Source organism: Orbicella faveolata, unplaced genomic scaffold (assembly GCF_042242905.1).
Source record: "Orbicella faveolata isolate gen_17 unplaced genomic scaffold, um_ofav_v1 contig_14, whole genome shotgun sequence".
Classification (NCBI taxonomy): domain Eukaryota; kingdom Metazoa; phylum Cnidaria; class Anthozoa; order Scleractinia; family Merulinidae; genus Orbicella; species Orbicella faveolata.
Genome location: NW_028301541.1, coordinates 4,395,752 through 4,420,000, shown reverse-complemented (window position 1 = coordinate 4,420,000; position 24,249 = coordinate 4,395,752). Strand labels below are relative to the sequence as shown.

The 24,249-nt window shown below is 37.2% G+C and overlaps 3 protein-coding genes across 3 annotated transcripts in view; all 3 read right to left on the bottom strand.

Annotated features, from left to right (window-relative positions):
- Window positions 1-3,699, bottom strand: part of LOC110061698 (phospholipid phosphatase 1-like) — a 9,110-nt gene extending 5,411 nt beyond the window's left edge. The window contains exons 1-4 of the mRNA XM_089286249.1: window positions 3,670-3,699; window positions 3,218-3,451; window positions 2,187-2,305; window positions 1,190-1,390 (exon numbers count right to left, since the gene is read on the bottom strand). Coding sequence (XP_089142375.1) covers window positions 1,190-1,390; window positions 2,187-2,305; window positions 3,218-3,433 — 536 coding nt within the window. The 5' untranslated portion in view covers window positions 3,434-3,451; window positions 3,670-3,699. The remainder of the gene's footprint in view (window positions 1-1,189; window positions 1,391-2,186; window positions 2,306-3,217; window positions 3,452-3,669) is intronic.
- An 8,652-nt stretch (window positions 3,700-12,351) lies between these two features.
- On the bottom strand, window positions 12,352-16,699 carry LOC110050213 (uncharacterized). The gene has a single exon (XM_020756101.2). It carries the CDS (start codon window positions 15,082-15,084, stop codon window positions 13,546-13,548), a length of 1,539 nt encoding a protein of 512 aa, XP_020611760.2. The 5' UTR covers window positions 15,085-16,699; the 3' UTR covers window positions 12,352-13,545.
- Window positions 16,700-18,302: 1,603 nt separating this feature from the next.
- LOC110050241 (carbohydrate sulfotransferase 3-like) lies at window positions 18,303-21,485 on the bottom strand. The gene is made up of 2 exons (XM_020756145.2): window positions 21,383-21,485; window positions 18,303-20,661 (listed from the first exon to the last, which is right to left on the bottom strand). The coding sequence occupies exon 2, from the start codon at window positions 20,624-20,626 to the stop codon at window positions 19,202-19,204; it is 1,425 nt and encodes a 474-aa protein (XP_020611804.2). The 5' UTR covers window positions 20,627-20,661; window positions 21,383-21,485; the 3' UTR covers window positions 18,303-19,201.
- Window positions 21,486-24,249: the final 2,764 nt, after the last annotated feature.

The window sequence follows — 24,249 nt, the reverse complement described above, 5'->3', positions numbered from 1 at the left end:
TCAGTCCATGTTAAATAATATGTTGAAAGGATTTTTGGAAGGCAGTAAGAGACTTGTTTTTAAATGCAATTTCTTTTTGTATTTGTAATTTTTCTTCTAGAAGTATGAGAAAACTGTCGAAAGAGAGCTAAAAATAACAATGTTTCAATATAAGATAATACACAACATTCTTGCAACTAAAATGTCTCTTTTTAGAGCCAAAATGTCTGACAACGATGTACGTCCTCAATGCTTGGCTGATACACACTCCCTAGATCATATGTTCTTACGATGCTCTTCCGTTGTAGCCTTTTGGAAGACCTTTCAAAACTGGTGGACAAATAAAACGAAACAGCAACTAGCATTATCAAATAGTATCATTTTATACGTTGTTTTTGACAAAACGGAACATAGATACTCTTTGAACTATGCGCTTCTACTTGCAAAATTTTCTATATACTGCAGCTGCCTGCAAGATGAAAAGCTCTCTTTCGTAAAATACTTTAAATCATCTATAGCCTGTGAGGGCAGATGTATTTCCAGCTCTCAATTGTCACTGCCAAAAATGTCTATGTTTGCAGGCTAAATCATCTATTAAATTAATAAATCCTCCTAGTCTTCAGCTATGTTTTTCCATGTATCTTTAACAGAGCTTTAATACAAGGTCAACTGTCAAGGTTGGGGCTAATTTCAATAGAGACATCAATGTCCAGTAGAGGCACTGTACTCATCACAAATTTAATAAAAAAAACTTTTATTGTTGCCAGGTTCTGTGACATTTTAGGGAGCTTGAAAATTTATACCTTACTAAATCACCTGGACAGCCCTATTTTCAGATAAAGTTTGCTTAAAATTTAACACAGGTAAAAAAAAAATTGAGTTGTAAAGGACAAGCAAATTTGAATATCCTCACATGCAATATAATAATACAATAAATAAATTTATTATTATTTAACAAAATGTATATGTACTTGATGATATGATAAATGGCATGTGGGGAAAGGGACTTTTAGCAAGTAGGTGTTTTGTTTCAGCAAGTGGGTAAAAAATAAATTGGATTGTAAAGGACAAGCAAATTTAAATATTTTCACATGCAATATATACAATAAATAAATTTATTGTTAATTAACAAAATGCATACATAATGATATAATTTGGCATGTGGGAAAGGGACTTCTACCAAGTAGGTGTTTTGTATCAAGCTACAGACCTTGCCTCTAGAATGTCTTTGGGATCCCCAGTACAAATATCCTCAGTTATATAGCCTTGACTACAGTTCAGTAGGGTTTTATTAGGTTTGCAGATTGTAATGAAGTATGGTCGCAGCCTTCCAACGGTTGCTTTACCCATGTCAGTAAACAGATTTGTAACAAGTGCACCAAAGCCAAACATGAAGACACGGAAAATAGTTCTGAAAAATAAGCAGTACACAAAAAAGTTCTCTTTTCAATGTGAATTCACTGTGAATTCACTGTAATGAGCCAAGCCCTTCATCAGTGGAAAAGCCAAGCTGATTTGACTTTTCCACTGATGAAGGGCTAAGCCCGAAATGTTTGGAACTTTTTAAACATTGTGGCAATTAACACTTACGTGCTAGAACTTTAACTCACTTGTCTTGGTTATGAGTACAAGTGCCACAAAGTACATGGGAATTTTTCCGTTAATCAATAATGTTATAGAGAGACAGGTGATGAAAAAAATCATTAACTTATAAATATGATCAAGAAAACAAAAATGTCTGGACTTTTCCCTGACCAAAAATAATCTTGACTAATCATAGCTGTTTTTTGTCAAAAATACATGAAAAACAAAAACAAAAATCATTAAACTTTCAGTTTCTTTTGCCAAAAATAGATATTTTTTTTATTGGGAGGGGACTTTTGTTTTGTTTCAAGCTACTGACCTAACCCTGAAAACTCATATCATTTTAACATCAAAACCTGTCCTAACAATAAAATTTCCAGATCTATTTTCTTCAGTTTTTCACTTGAAGAAATTAGAAAAGACATTTAGAAATATTTCCCCAATGAGATAATAAACTCCCTGGCTTTGGATGAATTTTTTTCACAGGCTTTTTATCTGACTTCTGATGATCCCTTTTCTAATTAATTCTCTACTGTCTTCAAAAATATGTTTAGATCTGGTATATATGTACAGGTAATAAGATAATCTTGATGGCATACAATACATGAGAGAACTATAATCACCTTCTCTGCCATGGTGATGGATTCCATTTTAATGGCCCACATTTGACAGTGATCTTGCTGAGTTCTTTATCAGTTTTTCTTCTCTTGGATCTTGCATTTACTGCTTCACAAATAATCATCTAAAAAATAAATGAATACAGAAACAAATTAAAAAGTAGTTACACAAACAAGATATAAAATAAATAAAAATAAGTTATGTAGTTTTGTGCAATTCAAATATTAGAGTTATGGATCTGAAGTTTAGTAGACAATATCAAATCTTTCTTTCAAATCTTTTAACTCTTTTATAAATTAGATATTGACCAAATAAACAAGTAATTGGCTATTGTGTGCAGTCCATGCCATTCATTCTGTCATAGAATAATGATTTGAATAAATAATCAATATCTCAGTTACAGTGTAAAACTAATAAGCATGTTCCTGACCCTTTTAAAGATAGTAATTATTGTCTGGGGATATTATCTGGGGGGCTTGCAAGTAACTTTAAAACGTATGGAGAGTGTATGGGAGGGAAGAAAAGTTTGGGAGGAGGGTGCATGAACAGTTGTGAGTTTGCACAACAAAAGAAGCTCAGAACTTGTATTGTTTTAATAATGAAAAATACGTTGTCTACTTTAACAAAGAACGTACGATTACCACTTCACTGAACACGGCCCTAAACCTCTCATCTACGATACAAGCTTTCTATATATAAAGCACAACTTGTAGACAAGTAGTAAGAGTTTTCTGTTTTATATTCAAGCAAAATATATACAAACTTAGGCATTAACGCGAATGCCTCACTCGCAATTATTTTTCTTTATCGTGAAACGATTCGTATAGCTTAAGCGTAAATAAATTTCAGCTTAATTACTTCCTGAGGCATGGTTTGTTGAAATACTTTTTAATTTGTTTGTACAGGGCTATAAGCTTTAAATGACTTGGTAACTAGTAGATCTTGTTTCACGGGCTAAGTAAACCCACTTCAGTACGCAAATAGAAAATCAATTGAGCGGAGATCTAGTTAAATAAATTTAAGCTTTCTTTCTTACCACAGGAATCGTCACAAAAAACCCAACAATGATCGTGAGCCATGTTGGAATGGTTTCTTTCTGGAATGGCTTCTGCAAGCTTTTATCGTCACAAAAAAAACCCCTGTGAGATGGTTTTATAGGGATTACGTGAAACAACATGTCTGCAATCCCCAGTACGACAAGGCAAACAATATCCATGATCAAATGCCATCGTATTTGACGTGTGTTTGCCATTTCAAGCAGCGCGATGTACTGAAACAAAGAATTATCACGTTGAAAATTTTTGTGACAAGTCTGACAAGGTCGGACGAATTTGTAAGGTGACGTTCAAATGATTGGATCGTTATCTTTCCGTTTCTGTAGGACTTTAAACCGATGTTCTAAATTCATCCAGACGACTGGTTAAACAAGGATATGCTAATGTCGGACAATATTTGGATATTTTTCCATTTTTATGCAAAAACACTTACCAGCAAATTGCCGCCATTTCGTCTTTTGAAGACTAGTTCTCAAGCTCTTCGCAACTTAGGTTTGTACCCAGTCTTCCTTCTGCTCGAACACGATATTCCTTCTAATTCTTGTGGAAGGTTAGTCGTTTTATTTCCATCTCTAACGTGAGTATTTAATTACCTATATGTCTGTTTTACCCATTCTACTTGTACCATAGAAAAACAAGTGAAACTAGACTTCAAGGTCGATTCAAAAGTTACTCTTTGCATTAAGCCTTTTGACTCAGGAAAACTTGACATTTTGAGGAAACTAGTCCGGAAAAATTCAAATTCTAACACTGCTGATTTAACGGCGTCGACAAAATCTGGATCGGACCGGATCACGGATCGGATCACGGACTGGATCACAGAAAAAAAAAAGTTTTAAAGAAAAAAATCCCCCTAAGAAAATCAAATGAAATCGTTCATAAGATAATAATAAATAAAAAATAAAAGTGGAAAACTAAAATATGTTAAATTAAAATAAGAATCCCGAATTTGACGCAATGACATGTTAATTACAGAGAATGACAAGAGTTCATTTAAAAAGCCACATAAGCGCCTAATTTACGACGAATTTAAATTGTAATGAACAGGCAGATGTAGTTATGTTTGAACGTTAGTTGGCTCGAAGCTTGGGTGAACTCCCATTCTCGTTTTTGAAATTGTTGTTAGTATCAGTCGCTAATTCTCGGCTACATTTTCGTGTCAGATGTGAGCGTTACAGTTGGCGTTACAGTTAATGAGAGAACTTACGTATGGCTTGCTTTAAAGGAGCTACGTCACGATTTGCGTATCTTGAAAAAAAACTAGTCTAGTTTTTCAAGATCCTCATTCCGTTTAATTTGTTCTTGCCTCTTAAGAGCAGCTTCGCCTAAATATCAACTAGACTTGGAAATAGCGAAAAAATCGAATTTCTTCAAACTCGCCCAGAATGAAGCCCTACGGGCACTAGTTACAAAAATATCGTTTTAAGTTCGATAAATCAAAAAAATTTTTTTCCGCAATTTTTTCGTTTCGATGCCCCAAATCGGCCAAAATCCATCGAAAATGAGCGGCATATTCAGAGGCTCGTAAACTCAAAAGCAAAAATCTTCATTACAAACTGATTGCACGTCGTATTTGTACTTCCTTTCTTGTCTATTTAGAGCTAAATGACACCGCGGAAATGCGTTTTTTGGGGGGGCGATACAATATTTTGCTGGTCAGCGGTACACCTTAACAAATCTACAAAATGCCTGCAACTTTTAAATGGTTTTCGCAGCGAGTCTTATTGACAGTCAAAAAGATACAAAACTTAGAGCGCACACTGTAAACTTAGCTTTTAAACTCCGCTCATTTGTTGGATAGTTCTCAGTTAATATTATATATTATGCCAAAGCCAAACTGAACTTGCACACGGTGTGAAATTGTTGTTGTTTCGTGAGAGTTCATGCTCGCAAGCGGCGAGCCAGTGGCAATTTACGTTACGATGTGCGCTAAGGCGAAAACTAGGCAGCTTTTGTGTTGCTGTAACGGTGTTCTGAGGAAATCAACTGCTCAAGTTTGTCGAATTGATGGGCTTGAACCGTATGAATCGGTATGTCAACGGCATTTCGATCAAAATCGTCGGGAAGACATGCTCGTGTTCGTCCTCTTGTTCGATTGGGGGCACTCACGTAAGTAATCACGGTCATCCTGTCCTCACTCGGCATCACCGAATTATAGACCAAGTTGGCCGAAATCGAAGCAGTGCTTCGTATAAATCTTGGACACGTTGGTGTAACAAGTGTAGGACTGAGTCCCCAAAAGGGTTCAAAATCTGGCCTCAACTCGAGGAAGAATTCACCGAGGTATGTTTTCTCATAAAATATCCAATTTTAATTATACTGTACTTCAGAAAGCTTGAGGCTGGCGAAAATAAAATTTTAAATTTTCATGTTTATTATTGTTTCTTTGTTTCTTGTCATAATTTCGAATTGTTGCAGTTCTGTATTTTGCTTTTAGCGCCTCTAAAGTGTGAAAATTATTTTAAACTAGTTGCATAGCTGTTAGAGTTTAGAAAAAAAGCTATTTAGCTATTAAAAAAACCACAAGAAGTACATGACATCTGATTATCTTTAGATGGCAGAAGACATGGAATACAAAGCTGTTAAAAGTGTAATTAAAAATACATGCATACAAGACAATAAAATTATCATAAAATCTGGGTAATAACAACTTTCAGTTAAAACTCAATAAATGAATTTCATTTTTAGTTATAAATAGGCTATCCCCCCTGTATTCAAACAACAATCTTCTGATTATAAGGCCACCCAGATAATTTATGACCACATTACCTTAGACCCTGAGACTCTATAACTTTGTAACATTAATATTTGTTTACATATTACTATTATCTGGATTTCCCAATAGAAAACTTCTTCTATTGTACATTTTTTTCTATTTTGGCTCAGCAAAAATCCTTTTAGATACTGTCCATGGATGATTTCCACAACATCAATGCTGTAAAAACACCAACTGAGAGAACACTGACCAATGCTCTCCATATGGCAACTCCTCTCCTGAACATTCAGCCATCTGTTGATGGTGGGGAGAGGCAGGGGGCGGGAGCCCGGGAGAATAGGGGGTAGGAATCCGGAGAGAAATGCAAAATGCTAATTTTTGTCATTCATTAAGGCTTCAAATACTTTCAAAAACAAGAACTGAAAATGTTACTTGACTTTCATTTAGTGTCTTTAGAGACTTCTAGGCCGACGGGCAAAGAAAAATTCACCCTTGGGCTCAAAATGAGGCTCAAAATGAAACCCTTTGACAGTGGTTACGTCATAGGTCATTCACTTGAAAGACGGGTAAGAGTAGCAAGGCTGAAAACGAAGGAAAAAAGGAAAAGGAAATGCCTGAGGACTATGCAGCTAAATGACTAGGATGTGTTTTGAGTCTCTTAATTTACAGGGGACAGGAGCAGGATGAACAAGGTTGGGAGTCAAGAGATAGAGGTATGGGAAGTGGGAGAACAGGGTATGGGAAGTGGGAGGTTCTGACTCCGCTGTCCCTCCCCCCACTTGATGCAGTACCTTGTCCCTAAGTAAAACGTAAAGTCTGCATAGAGCCAAGTGGCCCATCAGGCCAGGCTTATCTCGGTTTCTGCACCATGAACCGACTAGGAGTATTTCTACTACCTCCTGGATAGGATGCTAGTCTATCACAGGGTTACCCCCAGCATTAAATTCACCAGTACCCATATGTACACCTTTGTGGAGAGAGGCACTGTGAGAGTAAAAGTGTCTTGCTCAAAAACACAACACAATGTCCTTGACCAGGGCTCAAACACGGACCGCTCGATCCATTGCTGAGCGCACTAACCACATGGCCACCGTACCTCCCACCTTGTCCCTTAGGCCTAACCTTAACCCTAAACCTAAAAAAAGGAGTCTGTAGATTTCAGTCAAGTTTACCTCTTATCACTTGCGTATTTGAGACAATTTCTAATTTCCTCGCTTTGCCATTCAGTTTACAGCACCAAAGCCTGACTTTAAGTGATTCGCAACTACTGACGGAACTTGTTTTTGCAACTTACAACTTCAGACTTTGCACAAAATTTCTCACTGGAGAAAAGCAATGTTGTAGAACTAAAGTGATGAACTAAATGCAATAAATATTAATTTGTAAGAAATGTATCTGTTCTTTAATACATGCTTTTGTGTCTAGTATCTGAGTTAGATGTAGCCAAGATATATTACCAATGGTTTGTAGACGACAGTAAGCCAATTCAGAGACACAGTGGCATAAACAAACCCACTTGTTAGCCAATTTATCACAGGAAAAAAATAAATACCTATAATAATATTATACATATATAATTTATTGCCATCAGGTGCTATTATGTCTTGTAATAAAGTGGTTACAAGTTAAGTAAGAATCTTACAGAAGGGAGGATGATACAATACTATTACTAAGGCGATCATAATTAATTTCATATTGTTTCAAAGCATGTGATATGTACATGTATGATTACAATGTAAAAATTATTTTGTAGTGATTGAGCAAAGCTCATCTGAATTAAATTAAATGAAAGGAAAAACAACAACAGTCAATTATTTATGAAAGTTGATACAATGCACATGTAAGATAGGGAAATAGAAATCGAAAAGCTTCAAATGACTGAGTAAACAAAATAAACTAGTGGGTTTCATTGAGGAGTTGATTACTGCCTCTCTGAAATGTTGAATGTCTTTTCAGCATCAAAAGAAGTGAAACATGACCACATCTCATAAGTGGAAGCGGTTTCGTGTAAACAAATACAGGTGTTTGGGCATTTTAAAATATTTAGTTACATGTGCATACATGTACAGGGAAACGGTCTTGAAAATTTCCATGTGCTATCAACATTTAATTGATGGAAACAAAAAAGACCTCAAAAAAGGAAAAATTGTCAATGAACCGAAGATATTGAGCGGTCTTAAATGTTTACAGTATTTCCAGCGTTCGCTGCGGCCAACAAATCATAATATTTTCGATTTCTACTCCCTTCGCAAACGCCACAATTATATAAATGTAGGCTTAAACAATCTTTAATGATAGAGAAATATCTTGTGAATGAAATGAACAAATGTTTTATTCTTACAGCAAACGGCAGGTACAAAAAAAAAATATTTCACCCGTTCCAAAAGGCGCAGAAAGTCAGAAAGGTGATAGACAAGCCAAAACGCCAGTCTTTAAAGACAAATTCTTATCAAAGTTTCTTTGACGCGTTGCATTGAACAAGCACCACATGTCGGCGCAAAGTGAGTGTGAATAAAACGGTCCCGACTTACATGTACCTTAACCATTTCGTGCAAATTACACTTTAAATCCAACCAGTCTTCAAAATCCTTGCAAAAGCTGCACACAGGACAAATTTTCTGCTTTGCTGGATACCCATCGTTGATTTTCACAATTCTGAGGCGAGGGCGGTTGAAGCAACACGATCCACGCTTCGTCCGCTCGAGCTGGCTCGAGTCAGCAAACTACACATTACTCCACACAAAATGACTCCCCTGTACCGCTATTCTTTACGAACATTGCTTGAGTATTAAAAACCCATTTCAGGATGTCAAACTCACCAATAACGAGAACTATCAAGGATATTTTCGACCTTAAAACAAAGCAAAATACCGATCTCAGAGACTGCTCGATCGAAGGACAGCACAGCCCGGTGATGACCACTGACCAGTTACTGTGACGTCAAAAAACGTATTTCCGCGGTGTCGAGCTAAATAGATCGTGATTTGATTACAACTTAAATATTTGACGAATTTTTTAAGTTAACGACCCAAGACAGCTTTACAAGAGGTCTACATTTAGACTATTTTCAAATGCTAAAAAGGCGTTCTGGTACACGGCTTTTCCCGAAATGACTAGTTTGGTTTGAAAGAGCATTGTTTCTTCTTCAAATTACTGAAATAAAATTTTTGGGTAAATAAAATCGTGAGCGCTGAGATAGCGAACTAAATGCAGCACTTCGTCCTGAAAACGTGACCTTTGACCCAAGCGTAACGAAACCAATTACTGCAAGAAAACCCGGAAGAAAAGCAAACGTTCCGTTATTTTGAAACAATTTCTAGTGATATCTCTCCGAAACCATGATTGCAAGAAACTATTTCCAGATATGAAATCTTGCAGGGTCAAAGACGGAGCTAAAGGGCGCATTTTGACACAATAACTTTGTTTGCTGAGAATTGAATTGCAGTCAATTCCAGTGAAATTTGCAAACTTGACGTATGTTAGCCGATACTTACCTGAATATTTATATTAATAGAAGAGTCGTCTTCTTGGATTAACCTTCAAAAGAAGCTGCATCCAGATTTGGAAACCTCTAAAAGAAGAAATGTTTAATGTTCCGTGAGCTGCCCGCTGCTATAAATTAGCTTAAATTCCATGCACATGCCGACCGCAGGTTTATCGTAAAACTCACTTAACTCCACTGACAGTTTCCATGGGCAACCCCAAAATAAACAATCCCCAAAAATGTAAAGTGAAATTGGCTGTCTTCATGAACAGTTAGAAGCTAGAGTCAAGTTCTATTACCTTTAAAAAGTACTTGATTTTATTTGTTTGCGTCGACTTTGTTTACTACTCTCACGTTCTAATGCCGCGAATCATACAATCGGTCACACCAAAACAGTGGAGATCGTGCAGACTGCAGACACTTGTTTGGGCTTTTCATTGTGACTCCTTCTTTTGGGTCTAGTTACAAAATAGTGTTAAATATATCTGAAAGTTTGTCATTTATCCACAGGCTACACAAGCGCAGTATTTGACTTTTGATTCAATAGACAAACGCGTACAAGACTTTGTATGGGAAACTTACTCAGTCTGCACGGTCCGCAGTGTTTTGGCGTGACCGATACTACGCAGTATTCGAACGTGACAGTAACGACTGAGTGAACAAAGGTAATGGAACTTGACTCTAGCATCTAACTGTTCATGAAGACAGCCAATTTCACTTTACATTTTTGGGGATTGTTTATTTTGGGGTTGCCCATGGAAACTGTCAGTGGAGTTCAGTTGGATTTACGACAAACATGCGGTTGGCATGTGCATGGAATCTATAGCATCGGGTAGGTCACGGAATATTAAAAATTTCTTCTTTTTGAGGTGTCCAAATCTGGATGCAGCTTCTTTTGAAGGTTAATCCAAGAAGACGACTCTTCTATTAATATAAATATTCAGGTAAGTATCGGCTAACATACGTCAAGTTTGCAAATTTCACTGGAATTGACTGCAATTCAATTCTCAGCAAACAAAGTTATTGTGTCAAAATGCGCCCTTTAGCTCCGTCTTTGACCCTGCAAGATTTCATATCTGGAAATAGTTTCTTGCAATCATGGTTTCGGAGAGATATCACTAGAAATTGTTTCAAAATAACGGAACGTTTGCTTTTCTTCCGGGTTTTCTTGCAGTAATTGGTTTCGTTACGCTTGGGTCAAAGGTCACGTTTTCAGGACGAAGTGCTGCATTTAGTTCGCTATCTCAGCGCTCACGATTTTATTTACCCAAAAATTTTATTTCAGTAATTTGAAGAAGAAACAATGCTCTTTCAAACCAAACTAGTCATTTCGGGAAAAGCCGTGTACCAGAACGCCTTTTTAGCATTTGAAAATAGGCTAAATGTAGACCTCTTGTAAAGCTGTCTTGGGTCGTTAACTTAAAAAATTCGTCAAATATTTAAGTTGTAATCAAATCACGATCTATTTAGCTCTAAATAGACAAGAAAGGAAGTACAAATACGACGTGCAATCAGTTTGTAATGAAGATTTTTGCTTTTGAGTTTACGAGCCTCTGAATATGCCGCTCATTTTCGATGGATTTTGGCCGATTTGGGGCATCGAAACGAAAAAATTGCGGAAAAAATTTTTTTTTGATTTATCGAACTTAAAACGATATTTTTGTAACTAGTGCCCGTAGGGCTTCATTCTGGGCGAGTTTGAAGAAATTCGATTTTTTCGCTATTTCCAAGTCTAGTTGATATTTAGGCGAAGCTGCTCTTAAGTGTTTTCTATCCTAGAACACGATCATGTTAAGGTTTTACTCTATGTAAAGGTAACTCTTTACGACCCTAAAAATGACTCTAAAAATCGTGACGTAACTCCTAAAATGTTGTTTATTCTCGGGTTGCGTTGTCGTTCACACTCTGGATGTTATTGTTATAATTTTTTGTAAAACAGCTGTATTTCCTTGAAATACAAATGGTTTGTATCGTTTTATTCCAGTGTGAAATGTCGTATTCCAAACTCGCATCTTGTAAAAGTATAGACTTATCTCAAAGACCGAAATTGTTTGAAATCATCAGGTGTTTAATTTGTTTAGTGTTTTTAGTTTTTGTGTTTCGATTCATACGTTCGGCCTATTATTACCATGCTGACTCGTTTTATGACAGTTTACCTTTGATGCAAGTGAATATACGAAATATCATTTATCTGAACTGCGGAGAAAGATATGAAGACATGATTGATCATCGCAATCAAAACCCAACAGCCTGAAAAAAATTCATCTGTGACCAGCTCCCGGTTGGCTTGATATTATAAAAGTATAAAGGAATATCAAGTTCTGCTCACAGTAGTCACTCTAGTGTAATTTGCACAACAAAATTTTGAATTTTGAATCTTCAATTTTGAATTTTGAATTTTTTTCCTTGATCTGATCCGTGATCCGATCCGTGATCCAGTCCGGTCCGGTCCGATCCTGGTTTTGTCAACGTCGGCTGATTTAACAACATTGAGGGCAGGAAGAAACATCTGAGGTCACTATGATCTCATCAGTGTTTTTCTTTCATAATGAAGAAGGCAAATTGTTGGAAACTTATCAGTCTTAAAAGAATGGGTGGAAAAGACAGCTATAACTGACATTTTGCAATTATTATATGCAGTGGCGGATCTAGGGGAGGGGCCCAGGGCCCCCCCCCCTTATTTTTGGTAAAAAAAAAATCACAACAGGAAGAAAAGCCAACAGGGTAAGCAAAAAAAACACCGGCCCCCGCTTAGCTTAAGGTCTGGATCCACCACTGATATGATCTGGGAAATTTTACTTTTATCAGGGAAAAGTCAGGGAATTTGAAAGGTTGTGTCTCTGGCAACCATGCCATGGCTTGTGGTCTTGCACCCAGACTGATTAATCAAGCATTGTTACTGAAATATGATAAAATATTGTAAATTTCCATTTATTTAAGTTACTTCTTTCCAGACATAGTTTTGCTTGATGCTCTTCTCAAAAGCACTTCAGAAAAGTTCTCTTAAGTTAAATAAATTTTCTTACATTATATGCAGTCTTTATTTTTATAGTTTACTCTGTGTTCCAGTTGCTCTTCTTGTTAATTTTTGAAAAATAAATAATTTTCTTCTGAAACTTCCTTCTGTGTTAAAAGCTATTCCCTAAGGAAAAAAATTGAATTATCTAGCAATATTAATATTTTTGTTTCTCTTAATTCTCTACCCTCCCAAGATGGAGGAAAGAAAACATCTAACCCACTGTCCATACCATTAAGAATTTTCGTCTTCTTATAATTTACTTTTCAGCGACCTGACATGAGAAACAGATCTGTATGCAATTTATGCAGTCTGAAATGAAACAAGAAATTTTTAAATTTTTTGTTTGATCCATGATCTAACTAACAATGTTAGTACTTTGTAGCAATGATTGTGTGTTTTATGATAGGCTGCAGCAATATTAAAAGGGATAGCATTTGTAGGGTGGTAATATTCAGGTTCAGACCCTTAAAACCAATAATTAATTTATAACATCCCTGAATATGTGATGAACTTTGGTTTCTCTACTCTAGGATGGATTAAACTAACTCTTGAAGTACAAGTAATAATTTATTATTCTGAACTCAAAACTACCCTTATCATGATACTGGGATCTCTTATGTTGAAAAAGAGTCATATGCTATCAACGGCCCTTTTAAATATGTAAATAATTTGCAGAAAACACAATTATTAATATGAGGGTATTTTTAAGGGAGTAGGTTGATTTTTGGAAGGAAAGTGCTAAATCCTCCAAAAAAACTTTGTTCAGAAGAAGTTAAGTGAAAGTATGAAAATAAGTAAGGAAAATATCGATACTTGTAATTGAACAGGAAAGATATTTAGAAACAACAACCGTAATCGTGTGACTACCATGCATGCTTGCAAAATATTGAATTTTGACTTGACCGAGGTTGCCGAAATAATCTTTGTTTTTGTCCTCTTAGGATTAAGCAATTATTTGACAGTTACGTCTTGTTACTTAGAATGCTGCTTCAAAGTACCCCTTTCTCATCCAACTACACCGACCTAGCCACCTTATTAGCAATATTAAAGTTAGTTATGCTGTTACCATGGTTACAGAATTTTGTAACAATCAGCTAGGGTTGTAGTTGTTATTCATCCTGTCTTCGGCTTTGTGGCAAATCCTTGTGACTGTCCAGTAGTTCTGCTTGTCAACACTCGACTTCTTCTCTATGAAAGCATCAACAATCCACTGTTGAAATGTCCCAGATCCAATAGTCAATAGGTGTGACCCCCCTATTAGGACATTCTTTTCTGTCAGTGCAACAACACCACTATCCATAACCACTGGATCATCTGATTTTGGATTGTATGTAGTGGGTTTTAAACTTTTTGATAAGAACCTCTGCATTTGTTTTATTTTGTTGGTCAGTGTAACGTTCTGCGCCGTTAACGAATGTAAGGTGTCCGAGCCAAAACGAGTAAAATCCGAAGAAAGGAAAACTTGCGTGATTTTGTACTTTTGCTTGAGCACTCCAACCTTTTCCACTAAGGTTTTGAGACATAGTGACAATCTTTCAAAACCATACCACTGTATTTGACGTTCAGAGCGAATATGGACCGAAATAAACTCCTCGCCAATCGAATCAACGATATTCCTAGCTCTTGAAATAACGAGTTCACTTGACGGTAACGAATATACCAACTTCCGGCTGCTCTGATCCACTTCCGGTTTGAAATGGTTTCTGTCCTTGCCAAGTCCTCGCCAATGAATAATAGCTACGCCCTTATCTCCTTTAAGAATTTCAGTTTTAAATAATTGAAGGCTCTTGACTTTCTCGGCATCTATGCAAATTTGCCTCCCAGCTTGAAAATTACCAATTCTGTCAGAAAAATCGAGACCACGATCAATAAAATTGCATTCACACCAACCAGATTTTTTCAAGGCCCCTTCAATCTTTCGATACACCATGGCCGATATCTTGTACCACTTTTTCATTTCGTCTTTTTTGCGATCATTGAACATAAAATGTAACAATGTAGTGTTTGCAACGCTTGATCGACACTCACGTTTAAAAGTTTCCAATTTTACCATCCGTGCATAGTGAGATTTTATGAGCAAATTGTTCATAAATTTTACATCGAAATAAATCGCCAGAGGATAAAATCTTCGGCTCTCAGTCCGTGGTTGTCCTGACCAACCGTAAGGCAAACCACACATTCTAGAATCTCGAACTAAAGGTTCCACAATCACACGGCCAATTTGTTTCGCAACCGCCGCTAACTGGAACAAATTTTCTGTGGTCTTCGTAAGTTGTTCGTAATGGTGTAAGACAAAGAGAAACTTCAGGTTATGTTTTGCTCCATCGGCGGAATAATTGATTATCGGCCGATTACTCAGATAAATATTGTTAGGTGCGCTCGTTGAAGACCGGTTCTTCACTCGACCAAAAAACTGCGAGGCTTTTTCGATGGCGGTACTGTGAAGGTTCGATGCTGGCAGTGATTGAAGCTTCTTTTGTATGATACCAGCTGAAGTTTGGCTGTCTTCAACATGATGTAGCAGATGATACATAATAAAAATACTCAAAACAACACAAATCTTTACGCCAAGCGTAATTCCACATTTCGACACTAGAGGTGACCTTCGCCGTCTCGCACACAGCCACATAAAGACTTCTACTCGGTTAGAATTAAATCGATATAGAACCAGTGTTGTTAATGAAGTTTTAAAGTGACGACAGCCTGATCAGCTCGATGATCGTTGAAAATCGAGTTTCGATTTCACCACACTCTGGACTAATATCACAGCACAATCCAGAAATATTTGACTGATCGTTGCAGCGTTGCATTCGTAAACTATGTTGATTAGTTGAGGCTAGAACACGTTGTTTCCGTTTTACATGTCAAGGATCCGCATTTTTTTTTTTTTTTTTTTATCGAATCGCATATTAATGAAGTTCTTTGGCTAGTTATATGATTGCTTACAGCTGTTGACAGTTTGACGGAACGATAACAAATTCGTTTCAAATTTATTACAAATTTTCCCCCGAACAGCTGCTTTACAGGCTTATGTATTGAGAATTGTTTAAAAATCAGCGAGGCAGGGAGAATATTTGACCTTGTAAATTTGGTATCATATTAAAATTGGTGGCTTGTCTATTTACAGCCCAGTATATTGTACACTGGCAGTATATACAGTGGCACTTTGTTGGGGTTATAGTTATTTGATCTGTTCAGGGAAAAAATTCTCGTACTGATTTTTATCACTAGCTAGATTCTCAGCAATACCAACACCGTAATGAGGTGGGTACGGCGGGGGATCGGTTGTAAGGTTTTGGTCATTTTTAGATTTTTTCAGTTACACTTAAAATATTCCGTTTTCGGTTTTCATGTCTGTTGCGGTTTTCGTTTTTCTCTTTTTTCCTAGTTTATATGCAACTTTTGGGAAAAATCTAGCAATCAACGAGTTTTTTTTTAGAAAAAATGATAAGCTAAAAAGTTTCTTTCTCGCGTGATCAATGTTGTGGTCACGCGATAAAGGAAAAGAACACGTAAGGCGAGACGGATTCAAGTTTGTGAATTTGCAGTTTTAATCATATTATGTCGTTGGCGGTTTCCGATTTTGAGTGGTTTTCCCGATTCATTTTATCGCGGTTTTCCGTTTGTTCCAAAGCCGAAGTTTTGAGCGCGGGTTTTCCGGTTTTCATGTCCGTTACTCCCGGAGGGATACCTGTTACCGCTGCTGGTTAGCAGAAAGCGGAACAAGAATACTCTTTCTAGTCAGTGAATTAAGTCGTAAATAATTTTTTTTTACGTTCAACGCTTGCTTCAATTCTTCTACTAAATTTTAGAATACACTTTCGAGTCAACTTAGCGTCGGGGCTTCAAGGTTAAGTCCTCCCTTCGTTGATCCCAGTCAGTTTCGTGATAAGAAGAAACAGAAAGTGTAGATGTTTGCTCGCGTCTTTCAGATTTTTTTCTTTACCAGAAAAAAAGACATTGCTATTTAACTCTCAATAATTCAATAATCTTTGATTACTACTAGTTCAATATGTTATGTTTCGTTATCATTTTATGACAAAAATGGCGCTCGCTTAAAAGAGTATTTTGACTATCTACCAATGCAGACAATGCGGTTTTCATGGAATCTGTTGTGGGCCAGAGAGTTACCGGGATATCCTGTTCAACCTTTCATATCTTTAACCTTCGTTTCTTATCTCGTACAGTTCTGAAATGGCAAAAATTCCTGGTACGCTTGTCTGATTTGGACATAGCGCTGAGTAAATCAGTTATTTTATTCAGCCATCGTAAAGTCCGCCGCCTGAAATGACGTAAGTATAATTGGAGTCAGAAGGTCACTACGCAGTAAAGGCTCCTGATGCGCATATCGAGTACACTGAACACCCAGCGATATTTGTACTCAAGTAGATTGGCTTGTCCTCTCAATTCCTGACCGCGTGAAAGCGTTTGTTCAAAGCCAGGGTTTGGAGAAAGAAATCGCGCTCAAGACGGTAAGAGTCGTGTAAAAATTCAGCGGGACTACATTTATTATCCTTCTGTGTAAACTAACGAAAAGCGGAGCGGATAAAGAAGGGAACAAATACATATTTTCCGCTGTTCGGAATTCTTTCTCCGATATTGATAAACATGAACGAGATAACAGAACTTGAAAGCCCCTTCTGTTCGAATAACGTTTTAGTGAGTTTCTTATCTCGTTCGATCCTGAAATTCTGAAAATCAAGAAATGCTATAAATTGAGGTAATCGCGGCTTATTGTAAGAAAACTTCTATGAGTTAGCCGGCTTAATGAGCTAATAGGCTTATATCAGTCAAAAATATCCATTAAGAGGTTATTGTTGAGGGACAAAGCTGCTTAGTCAAGTGCCTTCACAGTCTTAAACATATACCACTCAAATGAAATAGTTTTGGGAGTATTATAAACCAAATTTTCCGCGGTCCAAATTTGACCCAAGTTAGAACCCTTTTCATTTTTTTAACGTTTTAATTCTTTTTACATGTGTTTTATTCCTTATTTCGCCTGTATTTCTCTGATCAAGGCCGTTACTTTTCTTTCATTTATTTGAAGACTATTTCATCGTATCAGTGGTTTCGTGATCGCAAAGAGGCGTGCCACCCCACCCCCCCTTCCCCTACCCGGGATTTAACCCACATCCAATTTATTGAATAATTACATGGGCCTCTGATATCAGGAGCCCAAACTTAAGTGGAATGTATTATTTTACCCCTGATAATATTCATGATCATTAAACGACTGTTTAATCCATTTATTGCATTTTTCTCCTTTATCTTGAATGGAAGGACTTTGCGAGCACTACAAAGTTTGACAACCCCGCAAAAGTTTCGAATCAGTACGAGCGACATCTAGTCCCCGTCCACACTACGTTATTTCAACGGTCAGGCCTGCCATCCACACTAATCCGTCATGAAAACAAAAGTTTTCGAAAACGTTCTGCAAACCGGGCGATTTTTAAAACGCCGGCTTTTCGTTTTCGTGTGGACGGAAAAAATTTGACCACGGATCTTTTCGAAAGCGATGACGTCACGATAATCACGTGATTTCCCTGCCCGAGTTTTCCTCAAACACAAACCCAAAATGACCGGTAATTGTTGTGTTTTAAAATTTCTCCGGCGTTGTGTGGATGGAAAACCTTTGATGCGTTTTCAAAGTGAAATGTCCCTTTTCAAATTCCTCCGATCTCGACTTAGTGTAGATGGGGCCTAAGTTTGTTGTCAGGTTCAGGGGTGCCTGTTTCCGACCTGTTGCAAGCTGATAAGGACGAAGGTTCTGAGGACGCCGGCTTAAGCGCGTTGTCTGTGGTTTGCCTATCACAAAATGCAATATAAACTACTCAAGGGACGACTATAAGCAAATCGCAATAAGCGCAAAAAACGCTCTCTTTAATTGTCAACCCTTTATCACGTGACTATGCACTAGCCTATGAGAACATGCATTAGATCTAGTTTAACCATTGGAACTGCATCATTCACTATAACAGATACTGAATTTAACATACACTCCTTTTTTCATAAAAGTATATTTTATAAGAATATCGAGGCTGAAATTTACGAAATTTTAAGAATATTTTAAGAATAAACCCGAGGCTGAGATTTTGAAAAGGACACAATTTTGTGTGTGGAAAATTTGTAAACTGACAGTACAACTACATGTTTTCAATAAAGCGGCGTATAAAATTCTTCCTTTCTCTAAACGGCAGAACTAGCCAAAAAGCGAAAACAAAAAACAGCACTGGCTGTATGTTCAATGCTAATAACATTTCTGCAAGAAGCTATATGTGTGATATCAGGCTTCAGTGCCTGCAGGCTGGCTCCAAAATTATTTGAATACTATTTTGACAACAAATCATTCGAAAACAGAAATGTCATACGCTATAACCTAAGAATACTCGCAAGAATATTTCCAGCCTAGAATCGGCAGAAAAAATAAGAATATTCAGCCTCGGCTGGAAAAATATATTCTTATATATATATAAAAAAGAGTGTATCGTACAAACGTGCACAGCTCTAAAGAAATTGTCGTATATTTTTAACTATCAAAGACGCTTATTGATTAAGTACATTTTGCTCTCCGGTGACGAATATGAGAAAAAAAATATATTTGCGCTCATTGCTATGAAGTCGTTTTTATTCTTATATGTAATTTCCCGCTTAATAACATCCCCACCCCTCATTTCGTGTATCTAAATTCAGTGATGGTAATCCACACGTGAAATCTTCAAATTTTCAGATCAAATTTAATTGTCTATTTATGTCATTTTTGTTAGTCCTAAAAGATCTAGTGCTACTTTACAGTGTTCTTCAATTATCCGAATTCTACCTATTGGCGATTCTTTCTGCCATTTGTCAATATTTGCTGTAGAATTTCGAACAGAAGAAAATATATTTTTCTCTTGTTTCCGCAGTTCTTCCTTGCTTGGTGAAGTATTGCGAATAACCCAGTCACGAATGCTCTCTGGCATTTCAAATCCAGCAAACTTGTACATAGCTTGTGTCGTTTCCAGCGGCTTCCCAGCGAGATCTCTGTAGTGTACTTCGAGATATTTATCCTGCCACTGACCTAAGTTGCGCCCAAATTTGATGTTTTTTGCCAAGTTTGAACAAACTCTTCCAACGTTGTTAGGAAAACTCCAGTGATGAAAATCCACCATCCATCCCAATTTAATTCTTGAATCCATGCTCGCTCTAGGGTCGCGTATAAGCTGGATCACTCTGATATCCGTGTCTAAATTCTCTGTGAAAAGCATCGGGAGAAAAGATGAAATCAGATTGTCCGGTGTCCTAGGTTCACCTATTTTAGTAACACTGTGTTTGTACTTTGTTACGCAGACTTTGTCGGCGTAGTTGGGGTTTCTGGCAAGATCTCTGCATGTTCCGTTGGGGCAAAACGCGGAAGACTGAAACGCGTTGTTCACATACGCTCCACTCCACGTTTTCGTCGTTTGCGAAAGAAATTTTATACCCGCTGGACTCTCGGCGAATTTGCAACTCAAAATTCCTTTAAGAAGATCAAGGACATTTCTCTTCCAATTTTTGATCTGTGAACTGTCTTCTTTGTTCCATCTCTTTGTTATCCATAGTGGTTCATAAACCGTCATCAGCTGTGGATCTGCGGCAAACATTTTAGTTGTGAATGTTGTTCCCGAGCGATCGGCGCCATAGATTAGGAGACTTCGGCGGCGCTCGGCTGGGATCTTCGGTTGAACATCGGGGGACAATTTGGTGGACAAAGCAGCCTGACGTGACTTGGGAAAGGACGGTTTTTCTGTGTCGGGCTTCGGGCTTGAAACTCTTAGTAGCTTGGGTGAGTTTGATTGAATCTCGGGCAAAGATCGGTCTGTCGAGACCAGCTTCGGATTTGAATCCGTTTGAGCTTCGGATGACTTCGTATGAGACTCGGGGGAAGATCGGTCCACCAAGGTCAGCTTTGGCTTGAAATCTGCTTGAACTTCAGTAGACGTTCGTTTAGCCGGAATAGTTACGACAGTCACAAACGCAATTCGGTTTTGAGTCGGCACTGTTGACGTCACGTGATACTTGAGAGTCAGGTTCCTTGTCTCCCAGTTTTTGTAGAGCAGCGTCATTGAGGTAAACAGGCAAAGTACAAAGCAAGGTAAAAACAACTTTTGGCAGAGTTGATAGCTGATGCTAGCTACTGATTCTTTCTTTTTCATCTTTTTGTGGTCAATGGATCAAGAAAGCAATAACTCTGAAGGGCATAAACATGAATTGAGAGAATATATGGAAAATGATCACGAATGAGGTGGATCAACTTTGTGTTGGTTTAAGAAACATTTATATTAAAATTTATATATGCTCAAAAAACTTAGTCCATCTACTGATGTGAATCGCGGACAAAATATACATTTACTATTAAGTCGCTATCTTGAAGTTTTCAGGCACAGACTGAACGAAATTGTTCTCTATATTTGATTTATTCAGAAGAAAACCCTCTCTTTAAAGCTGGTGGTAATCGTTTATTTATCACAAATAAACAAATGGCTGCCAGTTCTAAATAATAAGAGAGTGGTTTTATCCTGAATAAAACAGCTTACTGAAACAGTTTACATTTCAGTCCATGAAATACTTCATCGTCCTATAATAAATAGCATGTGAAAGGGGGATTCAATATTTGCGTTAGGCATAACAAGTATAAACGGAAACTTTACGTCTGTGAGATCAGTCAGACACAAATTAAATATGCCATTCATATGCAATAATCAGCCGATATCGTATTTCATAAAGAAAATGTTCAAAAAAACTTCAGTTAGCTGTTTTAAACCGAGAATGAAACTGTAATCCAGAAACCCGAATCTCCCTTCATCTGCCGTGAAATTTTAATGTGAGGTTTTAAATGGCCTCTCTTCAAGTGCCTCACATTGAGCGCAGGGTGAAATTCAACGAAACAAGAAAACAAGAATAATACTCACCTGTGGTAGAGACAGAGACGTTCTATAATCACACATGAAAGCCTCTTCGAGCAAGAAATCTAAAGGGTTAATGACGCAATCTACGTGTTACAATTGCAATTGATGGTGCGGCTTCAATATGGTGCTAGGAAACGCCACATTGCTTTGAAACATTTGCAATTATGTCGACGCCATCTTGTGTAAACGTCCAGCGATTAATTTTTTCTGTACAGTGTTTTAATCATTTTGTAAGTTGGTCGACTTGAGTTTTTACTTTAACCTGGAAATTAGTGAAAGCCTCAAAGTGGATTTGTCTTTATTGGCTGCCGGCCGGGAGTTCTCCATAGCCATGTTTTTCATTTTCAAGCCAAGCTTGAAATTTGTATAGGTAATCATACGGTTTCGAGTTCAATTTGGAATTAATTTGCACAAGTGAGTTTTTCAAAAAGCTGAAATTGCACGAGCCGCTTCGGCGAGTGTAATTTCAGCTTTTTGAAAAACTCACAAGTGCAAATTAACTCCAAATTGAACGAGAAAAACCGTATGATTACTTATTAATAATATAGACATGAAAAAATTCGCGCGGAGGAAGTCCCGGAAGATCTTTCTTGGAGCCATGTTTTCTTATTTGAGAAAACTTTTTTCAAAGTTTCAACACAAAATTTTCGTCATCATTTTACCTGATATCATTTTCTTAGAAAAATTCCTATTATCTTTCAGTCAATCATAATCCAGAATTTTGATGTGTAATTTGCACTGGTGTTACACTTGAACTGCACTGCTCTTAGCCAATCAGAATCGAGTAATTTTTTCATGTGTATTATTAGTTTAAGTACTGCGATTTGTAATAGATAATTTATAATTTGCAATATCTAAATTGTAATTTGTAGTATGTAATATCAGAAGCATGATATGCTTCTGGTAATATGTAATGGTGGTTTCCATGTGAGCTTCGAAAAGTTATTGAATTTGATTTATTGCGCTACATCGTGACTGTCGTGAAAACTCGCGCCACTTTTCATCCAATCAGGAGTAAAACCAAAACCAATCGAGACTTTTTCACAAGCGTTTTCCCGCGCTTCACGTCAGCCACGTGTTATTACTTGGAGTTTTGATTGGTTCACTGGATTGTCTGTGTCCTTGGTGATTGGCTGAAGTGATGAATTACAGTGGTATTTCTGGTTTGCCTGTGGTCAGTTCACTCTGCAGGAGATTTCACTTGTCCAGTTGTGATTCTCTCTCTCTCTCTCTCTCTCTCTCTCTCTCTCTCTCTCTCTCTCTCTCTCTCTCTCTCTCTCTCTCTCTCTCTCTCTCTCTCTCTCTCTCTCTCTCTCTCTCTCTCTTTTTGCGCATATTGAAAAGTTTAGCCACAATTCTTCCAATTCGTCGTTTGTAATCCGTGTTACTCTTCTTCATCCTTAGCCATCCTTGTTCCTTTATGGTTTATCATTATGTCTTTGATGTTTTTCTATCTTATTAAACTGTTATTATCAGGTTTCCTACCATTTTAAGGTAATTTTGTACGTGGCCAAAATAACTCAAAATACCGTGACTGAGTTCCTTTAAATTACAGCATAATTTATATATAACACGAGTGTTTATTATTTGTTGACTTTGGGAGAGCTGGACCATCGTAGCAATAGCTTCTTAATTATTTTCGAAGTTACAAGTGTATCGCAGGACGGTGGGACTTGTAGGAAAAGGTGAACTTCTTATCAAGTACTGTGTGACAACGGGATGGTGAGACTGCGGGAGCAGAAGAATTTTGCCACGCAATCGTGGAGGGGTGTTGTGAGGAAGTTGTTCCTGCAATCAATCTATTATAAATGCTACTGAAGAACTGAAACTCAAGAATTTTTTTTTTCTTTTTTCTCTATGAAGTTGCGTTGTTCATTATTGTTATAAAAAAAGATTATTATACGTAAACAGAAATCAGGTTTTTCTGCAAATGCATTGAGTTGAAATTGGTACACTTTTCTTTATTGTTCTTATTATATATTGTTGACATGCTGAAAATTCGCACTCCAATGATTATCTGGAACTAATGATGCACAAATGGCAATACAAACTAACGGAAGGCACAAAAACTGAAAACTAAGGAATGTTATGCCAATATGTTAAGCCTGTAAGATTAAAGCTCTCAAAATGCTGGTTCAGTTTGGTCAGTGCGGTGCTGACTAATACATGGAAGGCGTGAACCAAAGCGTGAAAAATCTGATGCACAATTCAGCAAGAAGCAAAGCCGCCGAGCTGCGAAATGTAGCAAGAAGCACATGGCAGCTGCACAAGTGAACGACAAAGTTATCAGAAAAGGTGCTTAAAATATTCATCAAATTTTTGTGAGAATACGTCAAAGGCTGTGCGATTGAAATTGACAAAACGCTAATAAAATATTAGTGTGATTTTTTTTGCAAGACATGTCCGTCCACCAAAAGATCCGAAACTGCGAAAATTATCCAACATATGACAGACGACAATACTATCAGAAACGGCACTTTTAAGCTTACAGTGTAACTTGTTTACGGCGAACTTGACATTATCAACCTGTTTGCCGTAATATATATAATATACGAAAGATTCTGATGAAATCGTCATCATGCACAACAGAAGACTAACAGAGATTCCCCGTCACCTGAATGCCGCGGAGTCGAAAACTACGATGACAGTCCAGTCCGTGTTTTTATTGTTTTTGGTTCAAAGCGAGGCTCGACCAATGCGCAGTGCCTTCAGGTCTCTTGACCAGAAAAATTTGAAAAAGAGACTTGTTTAATTAATTCTAAAAACCCAGATTTTTTATATTTTTAAGATTCTTGTTCTTTGTAAAATATAAGGTTAGTTAAATTTTATTATGGCGGGTCCACGCCAGCCCTAAGGTTGCCATATTCAGA

Bases quoted from the DNA above. Each gene is read 5' to 3' on its own strand.
- LOC110050241 (XM_020756145.2), bottom strand. From the start codon at position 20,626: ATGAAAAAGAAAGAATCAGTAGCTAGCATCAGCTATCAACTCTGCCAA.
- LOC110050213 (XM_020756101.2), bottom strand. From the start codon at position 15,084: ATGTGGCTGTGTGCGAGACGGCGAAGGTCACCTCTAGTGTCGAAATGT.